The sequence below is a fragment of the Haemorhous mexicanus genome, chromosome 19 (assembly GCF_027477595.1).
Source record: "Haemorhous mexicanus isolate bHaeMex1 chromosome 19, bHaeMex1.pri, whole genome shotgun sequence".
In the NCBI taxonomy this organism is placed as follows: domain Eukaryota; kingdom Metazoa; phylum Chordata; class Aves; order Passeriformes; family Fringillidae; genus Haemorhous; species Haemorhous mexicanus.
In genome coordinates this window covers 409,717-425,506 of record NC_082359.1, presented here as the reverse complement: position 1 = coordinate 425,506, position 15,790 = coordinate 409,717, and the positions used below count along the sequence as shown (strand labels likewise).

At 58.5% G+C, this 15,790-nt stretch overlaps 1 protein-coding gene across 2 annotated transcripts; it reads left to right on the top strand.

Moving 5' to 3' along the window:
* The first annotated feature begins 427 nt into the window (after nucleotides 1-427).
* Nucleotides 428-12,323, top strand: PRODH (proline dehydrogenase 1). Of its 2 annotated transcripts, none has more exons than XM_059863364.1 (14): nucleotides 428-562; nucleotides 1,117-1,304; nucleotides 6,691-6,725; nucleotides 7,031-7,180; nucleotides 7,314-7,378; nucleotides 7,720-7,836; nucleotides 7,979-8,058; nucleotides 8,325-8,406; nucleotides 8,706-8,798; nucleotides 8,891-9,037; nucleotides 9,188-9,363; nucleotides 9,444-9,542; nucleotides 9,928-10,016; nucleotides 11,402-12,323. In XM_059863364.1, the coding sequence occupies exons 2-14, from the start codon at nucleotides 1,138-1,140 to the stop codon at nucleotides 11,581-11,583; spliced, it is 1,482 nt and encodes a 493-aa protein (XP_059719347.1). In that variant the 5' UTR covers nucleotides 428-562; nucleotides 1,117-1,137; the 3' UTR covers nucleotides 11,584-12,323. The 2 variants fall into 2 exon arrangements, with proteins under 2 accessions (XP_059719347.1, XP_059719348.1); XM_059863365.1 differs by lacking the exon at nucleotides 11,402-12,323 and adding an exon at nucleotides 10,548-11,141.
* The last annotated feature ends 3,467 nt before the right edge of the window (nucleotides 12,324-15,790 follow it).

The following is a 15,790-nucleotide window of genomic DNA, read 5'->3' as shown; positions in this document are numbered from 1 at the left end:
TGACAGTCCCGGGATCAGTCCCAGTCCCGGCGCCGGGCCCGGTGCCGATCCCAGAATCAGTCTCAGTCCCGGTCGCCGTCCCGGTGCCGGTGTCGGTGCCGGGGCGGTGCCGGGGCGGTGCCGGGGAGCGGGGCCGGTTCCGGTGGCAGCAGAGCGCGGCCAAAGGCGGGGCAGAGCGGGGCCGCGGTGCTGGGGGCCCGGGGGCGGTCCCGCGCGGGCCGTACTTAAGGCGGCGGCGGGCGGCGGCCCCCCTGTGCCCATGGCTCTCCCGAGCGTCGCCCGGGCGCTCCGCACTGCCGTTCGCCGGTGCGATCCCCCGAGCCGCCCTCGCTCCGCGCCTGCCACCGCCCCCCGCGGGTTCTCCCCGGCGGCGGCGGGCGCGGGAGCCCGGTCGGGGCCGCCCCCTCCCCCGCGGGGCGCGGAGCGGGGCCCGCCGCAGCCCGCCGTGGATTTCGGGGACCCGCGCGAGGCGTTCCGCAGCAAGAGCAACGCGGAGCTGCTGCGGGGGCTGCTGGTGCTGGGGCTGTGCGCCGTGGAGCCACTGGTGCAGCACAACCGGGAGGTGGGTGGAGGAAGGAGTCTGGCTTGGGGGGGCTTCTCCCGGGCGGGGCTTGTCCCCTTTCGGGGGTCACCGACTCTGCACCGGCGGGGCTCTCGCTCAGGGACGCCCGCTCCGGGAGGTGCCAGCCTCCTTCTGGAGGGGGTTCTTGCGCCCGGAAGCTCCATTTTGGGACTGCGAGTCCCAGCATTGGCAGTGCCCCTTCCGGACGTGTCGGTGAGGGATGGGGGTTCTGTTGCTCCAGGAGTGGCTCCAAATGGGGAGGATCTTTCGTTCCGGGAGAGTGCCTGTTTTGCAGGATGTTAGTCCGTGCCAGAGATACTCTCACTCCGGGATGTCCCGGTCCTGGGCTGGGGGCTCTCACCCTAAGAGTGCCCATTTCGGGACGTGTCATTCCCCTTCCGGGGGGAGCCTAGGTCTGAGGGTGGGGGTGTTGGAGAACTCTCGGACCCGGGCCGGCGGGTGCCCGTTTTGGGGAATGCCAGTCCTGGGTCGTGGGGACTTTTCCTACGGGAGTGCCTGTGCGGGACGGGTGCTGAGCCGCCGATGACCTGCAGCTGCTGCAGTTGTGCCAACGAATGCTGGGGCAGACGCTGTTCGAGCGGCTAATGAAGATGACGTTCTACGGGCAATTCGTGGCCGGGGAGGACCAGGAGGCCATCAAGCCGCTGCTCCGGCGGAATCAGGCCTTCGGCGTGGGCGCCGTGCTGGATTACAGCGTGGAGGACGACCTGGGCGACGGGCGGTGAGTGCGGGGCTGGGGCGGGGGCGGACCCTGGCCGCGCTGCCATTGGCTGCGCCTGCCCAGCCCCTCGCTCCCATTGGCTGCAGGGCCGTGCGTCACGGCCTCGCCCCCCGTTGCACCGTCCATTCAGCCCGGGGGTGGCGGTGCCCTGCGCACAGGGATGGCAGTGCTCCGCACACAGCGAGGGTTGTGTTTTGCACACGGGGGTGGCACTGCCCAAAACATGGGGGTGGCACTGCCCCGCACACGGCGGGGGCTGTGTCCTGCACACTGGGGTGCTGAACCCCCACTGGGCTCTATCGCTTCCCCCGCCCCTCTGCACATACCAGGTGCTGCCCCCCTGTCTGCTGCACCCCCTCTGTCCCCATCTATTCCCTTGCACACACCAGAGTGCACCCGTCCCCGGTAGTGCTGTACGCCCCGAACACTCCTGCACACCCTGAGGGGGTTCCCCACCTCTATTTTCCATCTCCTATGGAATGCTAACCCTCCCCATTCCATCTTCCCTCTGCCAGCCACGTCCTATTTTCCCTAACCCCCTGGGGCGCTGTGTCCCCCCCCACATCCCTCTGCACATAGACAGACAACACACAGCGTTGGTATCACACCTGAGGTCCCCCTTCGCCCCCCCCATCGGGATGCTGCCCCCCCTTCCTGCCCCCGCCATTACCATACAAATGCTGCCTCACGCATTTTGGTGGACTCAATGATCTTGGAGCTCTTTTGCAATCTTAACAGTTCCATGATTTCCACCCTCCACCATTTCCATCTCTCTCAAGCTGGGGTGATGCCCTCCTTCCCGCACTGCCCCCCACTCCCAGGAAGCCTTCACTGCCTCCCGCCCTCTGCCAAGAGCTGGCGCCAGCCCAAAGCTGCCGGTAACTTTCCATTATTCGGGCTCCAGTTCCGGTCAGCTGCGCTCTCCGGATCGATGGGCCGCTGGCCGGCGCCCCACGGTCACGGGGATGGGCGGTGTCCCCCCACCCACAACAAGGGTGGCCCTTCCGGAGGACACTGGCTGAGGATGCGCCGTCCCCCGGGCAAGGCTGCACAGCGGCAGTCGCTGCTGGCAGCTGGGGACACCGTCCGGCTGTCATATGCTTGTCACATGGTGTCAACAACACAGCGGGAACAGCTTTTTAGGATGGTTTGCGAGCAGGATGTGAGTCAGGCAGGTACTGCCGCTGGGCCCCATATCTCTGGTCCACACCCGGGAACTGCTTATCGAGGATCCCCACGTGCCGTGGCGGATGCCACTGCCCCTCGCTGCTTCTGATGCTGCCGCTGCCATTCATCCCCAGGAGTGAAGGGTCTGTGGGTCCCTGATGGGAGCAGACACTGGTGAGGGTAGCACAGGCACGAGAGCTGTGCGGGAGGAGGCAGGGCTGCACCAACCCCGAGTGGGCTGGAAACTTTGGGGTTTTTCTAGAAAAGCTTCAAAACACCCTGCTGCTGCCAGGCAGGAGGGCGGCTGTTTTGAAGGTGTGTGGCTGCTTTTGAAGGTTAGGTGTGGTCTGGACACACACAGCCATGGTCCGGGCAGTGTTCAGCATTCCCGGGGGCTGGGCCAGCAGCATTGGTACTGCCAGGCTGTCGCTGGGCCTGGCTGTACCTCGGCCAAGGGCTTTCCTGTGGGGGACCATAGAAGACTTTCAGACAGGCTCTGCCTGCAACTGTATCCCTCCTGCTGATGGGTGCCGATGGTCTGTGAGCTGGCTGGGCTGTGTTGCTCCCCACCACTGCAGATTTGGGGTTTGCACATGTGGTACTCCTGGCTAGGTGATTTCTGTCTGTGCTGTATGGGCCATTCACGTTCAAGAGACTTCCCGAGGCATCCCTGCCCAAGCCCCAGTAGGATTTGCCTGGATATCAGGAAAAGGGTCATCACCCAGAGGATGGTCAGACACTGAATAGGATCTCCAGGGAGTGGTCGTGGTCCCAAGGCTGCCACTTGAGGAGTGTTTGGCCAATCAGGCACGGGGTGGGATTATTGTCCTCTGCAGAACTAGGAGTGGAACTTGATGTCCTCATTCATTCCTTCCACCTCAGGATGTTCCATAATTCTCTTAACAGGGACCAAGTCCAGGATGGGATTGGATGAGTTATGTTAAATGGTGTCCCTTGCCAACCATCACTCTGGGTCCTTCCTGGCTCTGTTTGGGGTAAAATCCCAAATTCTAGTGCTTCTGCCAGGGCTGGTGTTGAGTTGGACTGCACATGGTTGAGAGGGGTGGGCAGTCCTGTGTTCATGGCTGCTGGACCCCGGAGCTGTGTCCTTCCCCTTGGTGAATGCTTTGGGATTGTGCTGCTGCCAGTCAGGAAGCAGAGTTACCAACCACAGCAGTCAGTGGGTGTTTTGGCCTCTTGGTGCCATCTCCTGTTGTTCTTCTGGAGCAAGCCCGACATAATGGCAGGGAAATGCCCTCTCTGCCCCAGGAATGGGCTGTGGCACCTCTTCCACAGCTGGGAGCAACAATGCAACGTGGGCAAGAACCGGCTTATCCTGCCTGCCGCAGGCCCCTGCATGCCCTGCTCAGGCTGGCAGCCAGGACTCTGCCAGCTTGTCCCAGGAAGCTTCAGCCACGTGCTGAAGGCTGCTGCCAGGTCATGGTGACACAGCTGGAAAATAAGTGTTCTCCAGGCAGCAGAGGTCTGGGGGCTTCAGCGTGGCTGCAGCCCTGGGTGGGGGGGTGGAGAGGCAGCGCTGGGCTGGTAACTGTGGGGTGAAGCAACGAGGCCCCCCCAGAGTGAAGGTGGTTGTAGTCTCCTGGCAGCCCTGGGGCCATTGTTGGCACACGGGCATCCCAACATGCACGTGGGTTGGGGTTGTGCTGACACAGGAGAGGGGCAATCCTGCCCCTAGCATTGTCAGATGCTCTTCAGGCTCTGCCATGCAGAGTGTGGACTTGACTTCCTCTAGAAATTCCTTGTGTGGTTATCTGACACCTGCCCTATGTGGGATCACTGTCCCCAATCTGGGCAATGCTGCTACCAGAGCTGCTGCCTCCCCTTCTCCTCCTGTTCCCAGTGTCATTCCCAGCTTCCACCCCTATCCTGTGCTTTGTCAGCATGTTCCCTGGGATCATGGGGCAGATTCTGTTATCTTCGAGCTCTCCAAGGCCTGTGGTAGTCCTGGGCTGGTGTGTGCTGACAACTCCTGCATGGAGCAGGTTAAAGGTCTTTTCTGCCAAGGGCTTTGCTTTATTCCTACCCATGGGATTTTAAGCACCACCCATAGCTCCAAGATGGACTTCATGTAACCATGAGTCTTTTCCTTGGATGTAATAATTCTAGGACAGCTTCTCCCTGATCCCTCATCCCCTTTGCCAGACCCATTTGTTTATGAGCAAAGCAAACATGCTGTGCTGCTGGCACCCTCTGGGTAACCTGCAGGGCCAAAGGGATTATTTCCAACAGTGGGACCTTTGTGCTGCTCCTGAGCTGGTTTACTTAGCCTGATCCAAAACTTCCTGAAAGCCCCATCTGCTGTGTCAGCTGGATTAGCTTTCCCAGCCATCCAGCAAGTCCTCACAACCTGCTTTAGGCAAGTATGAGTTCCCAGGCCCTGATCTCATACTTGAGGCTGTTCCTGTCTGAATACAGTCTGCCAGGAGCATCTGGACAGTGCCCAGAGATGGGACCTGCTCTGGGAGACTTGTTGTGGGTTTGTAGAAGGGATGGTCAGGTAGAAGCTGGGTTCAGTGGCACTTGGTGGGTGAGGGAATGGCTTTGCTGGCCAAGATTAATATTGCAAAGTGAGCAGCTGATATCCAGGACAAAGTTATTTCTTCAGCTGGAAGCATCTTCCTTTATTTTGCTTGATGCAAAAGAACAAAGCGAGCACCGTGGCACTGCTTTGAATGCCCCCCTAGAGGATGAAGGAACAGCTGGTGCAGTCATGCAGCAAAAATGCTGCTGGGAAGGGTGTGTTTATCTTCAGGAACATAAAACACTCTAACTCCAAGGGCGCTGTTTGCTATTTGAGCTGTGTGCCTTCACTCCAGCCACTTGTCCCCAGTACCTTGGATGTGGTGCCCAGGGTGTGCTCAGAGCTGTCCCCTGTCTGCAGGACCCATGTATGCCCTTATGTCACAGCAGTACTCAGCTGAAGCTGTCCCCTATGCCATGCCACCAGCTCCAAAGGGAGCTTCCACCTAGCAAGGGCTTTGCTGACAAATCCCATTGCTGAGTGTATGATCTCTCCTCTTTCCTTTCCTCCACCCTCTGTACTCAGGGAGAGAAACCTGCTTTCCCTGTCCTCAGGTGAGTAAAATCAGGGAGCAGAGCCTGCTGGATATGGTGCCTTCTGCTTCCCATGAGCTCCAGCTGCTCCTGCCCTGGCTCGTGCCAGGCTTTGTGGCCTCCTTGAGCAATGTGGGGCTGGTCCTGGCTCAAGGGGGCCAGAGAGAAGGGCTTGTTTCTAGTTATTATGTTTCCAGCGGCCCCTAATCCCTGTCACAGGGTTTTCATATGGGAGAACGTGTCCTGGGACCCTGCCATGTGCCTCTCTGCTCTCTTGGCCAGCCTGCTGGCTCCGGATGGGTGGCTTTGCTCCTTCCCTCGAGCTGTGCTTCTTTGCTGTCGGGCACAACCAGTCTGGGGACAGGGATGCCAAGGCAGAGGCCTCCTGCAGGGGATGGCTCTGCTGCCATCCAGGGCTGCTCTCCAGGAGCTGGCCCTGTTCCAGGTCAGATCCTGGGTCTGCAGCTGGGTTTAGGGTGTCAGCAAGAAGGCTTAGCTACTCAAGCTCAGGAAGGATGTCATGACTTGGCCATCACCCCCCAGGCTGTCAGAGCCTTGTTATCTCCATGGCAGAGAGTTTGGGCTTAAAATGACATCCGAGGTCAGCTGGAATTGAAAACAAGATGTTTGTGAGTTGTTGCCTGAAGCAATGGCACAGAGGAGTGTGGGGCAGCAGACACTCTCAGCTGAGTGTGCTCAGGGTCTGGAGGAGCTCTGTGCTTTGTGGTCTGGCTGCTGGTGCCATCAAGGGGAGGAGGCAGTGGGTTGAGGTTTGGTGTCACCACAGCAAGGACCATGAGCAGGTTGGAGATGGAACATGCCAGCCCCACCGGACTGACGTTGTCTTTGCCATGGTGTGGGCTTTTGGAAGGCAGCTCTGAACCCTTGGACAGGGCATCCTCACTGTGCTGCCTCAGGGCTCCCAAATCTTCCCTGGATGGATGGTGAAGCCCTGTTCCCTTCCACAGGTGGGTTTTGGGCACCTGAACTGCCAGCTGGATCCCATTGGTGATGGGATGGCAAGGGAACAGCAGGGTCCAGCACCAGGATGGCAGCATAGGAGCCTCAGAGCTGTCCTGTCCATCAGCGTAGGGCTGTAGGGGGTTGCTGAACTGGCCCTTATCTTTCCTGTTTCTCTTCTTAGCTCCCGCACCTCTGCAGCCGAGAAGGAGATGGGAGGTGAGTAACAGGAGATAGCCTGGAGGTCTGGGCACGGCAGGCCTGGTGTTGTGGGGGAAGGACCCAGGTACCATGGCCTCAAAAAATGAGCTGGTTGAAGAACAACGTGGTTCCTGGCCCAGTCTTGTCCCTCAGCAAAGACTCGGCCTCTGTTCAGGCACAGAGCAAGCAGGGCCCATGTCAATGCTGGGGGCTCTTCTGAGGTCCAAGCCAGAGCCTCTCTCCCTTCACCCATACTGGGAGCTCCTGGGGAGGCTGTAGGGACTTGGTGGGGCATGGCCCATCTCCATCCTCTTCCATCCCAGGAGCAGAAAAAAGGGAGAAGCAATACCGAGCCCATCAGGGATTTGGGGATCACCATGGTGGAGTCACCAGGGCCCACGCCTATTTCTACGCCGATGAGGCCAAGTGTGACCAGCACATGGAGACTTTCCTCCACTGTATTGATGCCTCAAGTGAGTGTTCCACATGTCCTGGACAGCCTCACTGTGCTGAGGACTGCAAGGATCTCTCAGTCCCACCACCACCATAACTCTCCTGCCCGAGGGCTGATGGTCAGGTTGACGCTGTCCTTGTGGTTCCATCCAGGTGGCAGCTCAGAGAACGGCTTCTCTGCCATCAAGCTGACAGCGCTGGCCAGACCACAGTTCCTGGTGAGTGCCAGAGCTGTGACAGAGTGTGGTGGGGCAGAGCCAGGGTCACAGATGATGCTTCTGCTGGGGCAGATGCCAGGTGACATCTCTAGTAATGGCAGTGAGGAGTGGGCACCAACAGCCTGTCCCCTGAGAGCCCAAGACCCCTGGAAACCCTGCCTCAACTTTTGGCAAGACACAAAGAGCTTAGGACTTTAAAGGTGACATAAAGGTGGATGTGGGGGGTCTATTCTGTCCTGCTCTGGGGTCAGCATCTGCGTCGGACTGGGTGTGATCTTGCAAAGCCCTGGCAGGACAGGAGGCTCCAGCCTGGGTGTCTCACCTGGAGCCCTGTCCCACAGGTGCGTTTTTCAGAGGTGCTGGTGAAGTGGCGGAGGTTCTTCCACCAAATGGCTGCAGAGGAGGGCCAGGCTGGGCGGGCAGTGCTGGACACAAAGCTGGAGGTGGAGAAGCTGCAGGTGAGGCGGGTGAGGCCCTGCAGGAGGAGGCTGTGCTGCAGGGATGCACTGCTGGAGGTGGCCCTGGATACAGAGGTGCCAGAGCAGCCCTGAGCTGTGACACCTCAAGCAGACAGACCCCTGATACTTCTTTTGGTGGCAGGAAGCACTGGCCAAACTTGGCATTGCAAGCAAGACAGAGAGCCAGCAGTGGTTCACAGGCGAGAACCTGGGCACAAGCGGGTAAGCTGCCTGGGAGCTGGGGGTGCTGCAGTGCAGGGACACTGCGGGACTTTGTCCCTGTCCCTGGGGCAGCAGCAAGGGGAGATCTCCAAAGGCCTACTGTGGCTCAGCATAGCAATGGAACATAGGGGAAGTTTGGGTGGAGGTGACAAGACAGGACAGGGTGGCACATGTCATGTGTCCTTCCTGCTGGTGGGGGTTGGGAGCTGATAGAGAGCCCCCTGCCTTTGCAAGACACCAGCAAGGACCTGGCTCTCTGCTCCCAGCACTGTGGACCTGCTGGACTGGAACAGCCTGTTTGACAGCCGCACCAAGCTCTCCAGGCCTCTGCTCGTCCCCAATAGGAAGGTAAGTACCCACCTTTGCTACCCCCAGAGTGGTCCCACAGAGGCTTTGTGGGAGCAGGGCAAGGGTCTCATACTCTTTCTGTAGGTGGTGGTGGCTGCAAAGCTCAGCCATGCTGTGACCACAGCGTGCAACCACCAGGCTGGCAGGGTGGGCATCCTGTCACGCCCTGCTGGCTGGTGGGGGCTGGGGGACTGGGGTGGGGCAGCAGTCCTGGGGATGGGTTCCCTCCAGGGGTGTTTTTGTCCCCCATGGGCAGAGCTGGGTGCAGGCAGGGTGCCACATATCTGTTCTCATTTCAGACTGGGCAGCTGGAGCCTCTGCTGTTACGCTTCGGTGAGGAGGAAGAGCTGCAGATGAAGAGGGTGCTGCAACGCATGGATGTCCTTGCAAGGGTGAGGGGGCCTTGAGGCTGGAGGAGTCACAAAGGGGGACACATGGAGCAGGCGGCCCTATGAACCCAGCCTGCGTGTCCTTCACCCCTCAGAGAGCCATGGAGAAGGGCGTGAGGCTGATGGTAGACGCAGAGCAGAGCTACTTCCAGCCAGCCATCAGCCGCCTGACGGTGGAGATGCAGCGCCACTTCAACAGGAGCCAGCCCCTCATCTACAACACCTACCAGTGCTACCTGAGGGTGAGGCCGGCGTGTCCCGGGGCGCTGCTCCAGCACATGGATGGAGATCTCATTTCCTGAAGCCGTGGCAGTGCAGTGGCACAGCTGCAGAGGCAGTCAGGGGTGGCACTGGAGTAATGACCTTGTGTCATCTCTTCCTCTTGGTCACAGGAGGCTTACAACAATGTGACAGGGGACGTGGAGCTGTCGCGCCGGGAGGGCTGGCACTTCAGCACCAAGCTGGTGCGTGGCGCCTACATGGAGCAGGAGAGAGAGAGGGCGGCTCAGATGGGCTACGAGTATCCCATCAACCCAACCTATGAGAAGACCAACGAGATGTACCACAGGTAGGGGACAGCCCCAGCCACACTGCTGCCTGTTGCCCCGGTGGAAAGAGGCCTCACCAGAGGCTCGTCTTGCCTCACAGGTGCCTGGACTATATCCTGGAGGAGATCAAGCAAAGCCAGAAAGCCAGCGTGATGGTAGCATCCCACAATGAGGACACCGTGAAGTTCACCCTGCGCAGGTGGGTGCTGGGCAGGCAGCGTGGTGAGGCGGGGACAAGAGGCTTGAGGAATGTGGGGGGCAGGGAGATGTGCTGTGGTTTGTCAGGACCCCCATGAGCTCACGTGGGGGAAACCTGGCTCCCAAGTGGTACTCAGGGCTTTAGATGGGGCTTGGAGCTGAGGTACAGCACTGTGGCCCCAGTGCCCGCAGAATTGGTCCCATCACCAACCCAGAGGCTGTTGTAAAAACAAATCCCTCACGCTCTACATCCCAGCATCCATCTGGGACATGGTCAGTGCCACACTGTCCTATGTGGAGATGATCCCCAGGCTTCTGGTGGGACACAGTGCCCTGGTGAGCTCTGCTGAGTCTGCTCTGCCCCTAAGCTGAGGCTCATTTTGCAGGATGATGGAGCTGGGGATCCATCCCTCGGACAAGAAGGTGTGCTTTGGGCAGCTGCTGGGCATGTGTGACCAGATCACCTTCCCCCTGGGTGAGTGATGGGAGTGGGGTGCTTGGCAGAGGTGCTCCAGCCCCACTGAGACCCCTAAACAGCTGCTGTGGGGTCTAGGGGAAGGAAGGAAGGGGCGGAAGGAAGGAAGGGGCAGAAGGAAGGAAGGAAGTGGCGGAAGGAAGGAAGTGGCGGAAGGGAGGAAGGAAGGAAGTGGCGGAAGGAAGGAAGTGGCGGAAGGAAGGAAGGAAGGAAGGAAGGAAGGACTGTCATATAGCACTGGCTGAGCACAATGTCTTGCCATGGGAAGTGCTGTGACCCCTGGGTGGGGGTTTGGGGAGGATGTAGATGAGGATATAAGTGAAGAGTCACATCTCTCTCCTGAGGCTTCATGAGCCTCTAGTGGCTGGGCTGGGACATTCCCACTTTGGAGTCTGAGCAAAGATTGGGGTCTCATGGTGGGGCAGAGACTGGTCCTGGGAGACAGAAACCCTCTCCTGTACTTCCTCAGCCTGGGGGTGTCCCTTGGCTCCATGGGAGGTGCATACCGACTCCTGGGCTCTCTGCTAACAGGATGGCAACAGCCTCTTGTGTGACCTTGTCCTCAGCCACCAGCCCAGGCAGCAGAGCAGCACTGCCAGGGGCTCGGACAGAAGAATACACAAGGGTCCGGGTACCCAGCCCTGGTCAGGGACTGATCCCTCTGCCCACACCAGTGTCCAGAACAGAGTCCCAAGGCCAGCAGAACAGCAGGAGGCAAACTGGGCAGTTGTCCAGCACAGATGCTGCTCTGTCCTGGAGTTCTCTTGGAAGCAGGGCTTGGCCGCCTGTCTGCAGCCTCATCCGGTCATGCTGGAAAAATGTGTTAACTTGATGTTTCTGGTTGAACACTCCTTGAGCTGGCCCAGCCCCGGCTGCCGACATTCCCAGGGCTCTTGGTGACCTCGGCCCTCTCCCTCTGGCATTTTCCCAAGCTCCCTGTGCTGAGCCGGGGAAGATGCACCTCTGCCCCCCCACCAGGCTCTGCCGCTGCTGGGATCCTGTCCCAGTGCCCAGCCACAGCCTTCTGCACAGCCATCAGGGCATGGGAGGGCAGGCAGGGAAGGGCAGGTGGCTTTTTTTCCTCCCCCTCCCCTTTTTTTATTTCCCCCCTGTTGTTTCTTCCCCCCCGTTTTTATTTTACCCCTTTTTCTTCAACCTTTTTTCCCCTTCTTCTCCCCCTTTTTTCTCCCCCTTCCTGCCCCTTCCTCCTCTTCCCCCCCTCTTTTCCCCCTTGCTCCCTTTTTCCCCATGTCAAGTGTCTTCCTTCTCTTTTCCCTTTTCTCGTTTTTTCACTTTTTTCCTCCCTTTTTTACCTTTTTTTATTCTTTTTTGCACATTTTTTTTCTCTCTTGGCAATTACCTGAGCCGCAGCCTCTCTCCCTCAGGCCAGGCTGGTTTCCCGGTGTACAAGTACGTGCCCTACGGGCCGTTGAAGGAGGTGCTGCCCTACCTGTCCCGCCGGGCCCAGGAGAACCGGGGCTTCATGCAGCGGGCCAAACGTGAGCGGGACCTGCTCTGGAAAGAGGTCAAGAGGCGTCTCCTCACAGGAAACCTCTTCAGCCCCTGACCCTCCCTGGAGCTTCTGTACCTTCGTCCTGAACCACTGTCACCATTCCCCATCCTAGTTCTGCTGCAACTCCCCCAGCCCCCTTTGCCCAGGAGAGAAGCGTCCTTGTTGCTGTTGAACCACTCACACCTTCAGTGTCCTCTGAGATCGCCCCCTCTGGCACTGCTCCAGGGATGTCCCTCTGCCATCCCTGGGGAGATGCTGGGGCTCTCCTGCCAGCCTGCCCTGTGCCTTGACGAACACTGTCCCGGTGTTCTTTCCCTGGCAGGATTGCACAGGGTCATTTATTCACTTGCCTTGTGCCCAGGGGCAGAGGTCCAGGTGGGCCAGGTGACTTGGGGACAAGCTGGCCTCAGCCAGAAGCTCCTCCAGCCTCTGCCAGGGTTGGAGCTTAGCCTCCACCAGACCTTTGAAGGGGCAGGATCAGCCCCTGTTGCCTGTCCCAGACAGCTACCTGCCTGCTCACTGGCTTTGCACTGACCAGAGCTGGGCAGGTCTAGTCTCTCCCCCAGCCCACTGGGATAAGCTGCCTGGGGTTGTCCATCCTCAGGCACATGTCCAATGGAGCAGGAGGGGTGAGGGGAGTGGGCTGGCCCCATCCCTGTACCATTCCTGCCTGCAGTCCCTGGTTCTAACGATGGACCATGGCAGTGGGAGCACCAGGAGCTGGACCACAGCTCGTCTCTGCTGTACACTGGATTTGTAGAGAATGGAAATTATTAAATCACAACTGTTCCTGCTCCCGTCTCTCTCTCTGTTCTTGGGCAGCCACATGTGCCCAGGCACTGCTGTGGTCTCATAATGCTGCATGCTTTTGCCTGAGCCAGAGCCTGGGGAAAGGAGTGAGGCCAAACTTCCTGGGACAGGGACTGGAGGAGCTGTGGAACTTCCTGTGATGGGTTTGGGGGGAGCTGGGAGCCCTGGGCCTTACACATACCTGCAGAAGAGGGGGTGGCAGCATGGGAGAGACCTGCTTTTGGGGTACATGCACCCTGTAGGCTTTCATGCCTCAAATTAGGGACACTTTTTCCTGGGCTCTGCAGGACCACAGGCATCTCTGGGATTCCCTGCCTGGAGCTGTGGCAGTGTCTCCTTTTTTCCGGGGTCAGCCCCTTTACTTGGTGAGCCACCCACACCGAAGGGGTGATGTTTCAGCTTTCCAGAGCTGTTCATCTCCTGCCTTTTCTCTAGCTGACACTCTTCTGCCTTAAAAAAGTAAACATGGAGGGGAGCAGGGAGCTTTGCCTGGAGCATGGGACCAGAACAGCACTGGTGCAGGTAGCAGCTGGGCTCCTGGAATTTAAAGGAAGATGGGAGATGTTCCAGGCCCTGGGCTGCCTTCCAGCCCATGCAGGCAGGATGCTGTGACAGAGGCACAGAGTGCCTTGGGCTGTCAGGGGCTGAGCTCTGATGCTGCAGTTGCACCCAGGGCTGGCTGATGCAGGAGCACTGTGAGCTTCTGCAAAGACCCACAGACATCTGTGTAGGAGGCCAGGAGAAGCCCCTCTTGGCCCTCTTTTTTGCAGATAATCCCCTCCCCAGCCCTCTTCCTAGGACAGGACAGCTCCGCAGCCTGGGGCAGTGGTGTTGTGTGTGCCTGTTTGCAGGGGCTGTGTAAGGCTGCAGGTGCTGTCTCCTGAACACCCAAGGCACAGAATGCCCTTGAAACCCCCAAATCCCTGGTTCCCCACAACTTTTCGCAGAATGTCCTCAGCTGGAAGGGACCCACTAGGATCCAGCTCCTGGCCCTGCCAGACCCAGGGATCCAGCAAGCTCAACTCCTGTCTCTGCCCAGACCCCCAACAATCCCACCCTGGGCATCCCTGGCAGAGCTGTCCAAAGGCTCCTGGCCGTGCCCATTCCCTGGGGAGGCTGGGCAGTGCCCAGCACCCTCTGGGGGAAGAACCCTTCCCTGATATCCCACCTAACTGTCCCCTGTCACAGCTGTATCCATGCTCAGTCAGAAAATAGCAACTGCAGCTTTTATTTCTGGGTGCACTGACCCAACTAACACTCCCATATCCCAGGCATTCTCCACCCTGCTCAGTTTTAGCTTTTGCTGCTGCTGTTTTCTGCTCATCCTGGAGGAAGAGGAGGCATGGAAAGGCAGTGTGTGTGTAGGACCCTGTGCTGCTGCAGCAGTGAGGAGTTGGAAGGGGAAAGAGCCATATCCTTTTACATAAAGCATCCTGACAGCCTGGGCACAGTGAGGATGGTGACAAGTACCTCATATTGTAGGGCCCACCATGCCCCACTGTGCAGTCCTGCCCACCCAAGCAGCCATGGGGATTTTTGAACCATTGACAAAACAGCATCTTTTTACTTAGGTTTGTGTTCAGAAATATTATAGTGCTGGGGTTTTTTCTTCTGGGGTGTTTTCCAAAACACAGAAAGACAGGAGACGGGCACCTGTCAGGGTCTGAAATGGGAACTGCAAATAATGGTGTGATGGAAAGCATGGGCCAAGCTCTGCATAGACAACAGCCTGGCCAGGACCAGTGGGAGAGGAGGGAGGGGTGGTTGCTGCCTGTGGGATGTGCAGTGCCCAGGCCCTGGCAGCACCAGCCAGCCCAGAGCACTGTGAAACCTCCCCTCGCCTCTTCCCCACAGCATCCTCAGTTTCTCCAGCCTCCTATGCCAGTTGGCAGCATCTTCTGAAGGAACAGCTTATCTCCCTGCCTGCAGCCCAGTCCCTGCCCTGCCCTGGGTTATATGGGTAGAAACAGAGCAGTCGAGCTGCATTGCCCACTGGCCAAGAGAAAGAGAAGTTAAGTTTATAGAAGCCAAAAAAACTTACAAAAGCTGATATATCCTCACACAAAGCAACAGCACAGTGAAGGTAAGGCAGTGTGATCTTGCCCTGACTCATTGCGACTGGGACAGCAGAGCACAAGGGCTGCTCAGCACAGTGCAGGGGGATGAAGCTGGGGAAACAGCCTGAGTGAGGCTACAGCTAAAGGTGGGCACAACTGCCAGGGGAGGCGCCACCACCAAACCCAGATTTCTGCCTAACTTTGAAGCTGACCCTCCCCATCCCTCTTTCCTCAGCAGAAAGGGATGCCGAGCTCAGCCTGAGGCTGAGTCATCCCAAGGAAGCAATTTGTGCCTCTATGGTCATCTCATTCCTGCACCTCTGAGCAGGATGGGGCAGGGGGGACAGGGATGTGGAAGCAGGGGGAAATGGGCATGGGATGCTACTCCCTGGTGCTACTGCCAAACACGTGGAATGTGCCAGGAAAATAGGAGGGGGGAGAAGGGCTGCTACTCTATGGTCACATTCCCAATGGTAAGACCACCAGAGACTTTTTATTGGGGGTCACCTATCTGAGCAGGAGAGAAGCCTTCACATGCATCAGTATTGCCAATACTGAAGATGGAGAAAACCCACCAAATGCCTTTGCCTTCTGCTTGGTGCAAAGATCCCAAGGTGCTCAGAACTCCCTGATCCTCTCCAGAAGGATGCTGCCCAGCTCATGCCCACAGGGATGGAGGCTCCCCATCCACAGGAGATCCCCAGAGGTGTGTGGTGCTCAGTGGCAGCTTGGTGGGAGATGCACTGTCTGTACACCCTCCCCAGCTCTGCAAGCCATCAGCATTCAGGAGACATATGCAGCTGTCCAGCTGCATTTGCACTACCTTAAGGGAGATGTCCAGAATGTCCCCATCCACATTTCCCCCATACTGTTATCAGGTGTCCTGGGAGCTCAAAGAACCTTGAGGCATCTCTCACAAGTGACCATTAAGCTGAAAATCCAGCTGGCACAGGATGGTGGCCAAGGAAGCCCTGGCCCATTCAGTGCTGCTGCACTGTCAGGCTGAGGAGGCTTATTGACTGCCCCACCCTGCTAGAAGTGTGGGATACATGCAGGTGCACAGGGTGTCCACCCGATTCCTAGCTGTGTCCTTACAGTGGGTTAACCATTGTCTGCTCTGAAGCCTTTTTGTCACTGTACAGGGTCCTTGGCTCCACTGCTGCAGGCACCATTTAACTCCCACAGGTCCTGCATGGCTCCCAACAGACTGGTCCGGGCTGCCAGACACACGGAGATGCCAGATCACTGGCATCTGGCACCTCCTGGATGTGCAGGACAGCTGGACACTGGGGCTGTCACACACCTGGGGCTACCAGACCTTTGGGAAAGCCTGATCCAGGCGCTGTGTCCAGCATCTGGAGCTGCTGGATCCCTGGATCAGGAGGATACTGGGG

Excerpts from the sequence above, each read along its gene's own strand:
- PRODH (XM_059863364.1), top strand. The coding sequence starts at position 1,138 with ATGCTGGGGCAGACGCTGTTCGAGCGGCTAATGAAGATGACGTTCTAC. Across the intron at positions 9,038-9,187 it reads CCTACCAGTGCTACCTGAGG|GAGGCTTACAACAATGTGAC; the intron begins GTGAGGCCGGCG and ends TCTTGGTCACAG. Across the intron at positions 10,017-11,401 it reads CCAGATCACCTTCCCCCTGG|GCCAGGCTGGTTTCCCGGTG; the intron begins GTGAGTGATGGG and ends TCTCTCCCTCAG.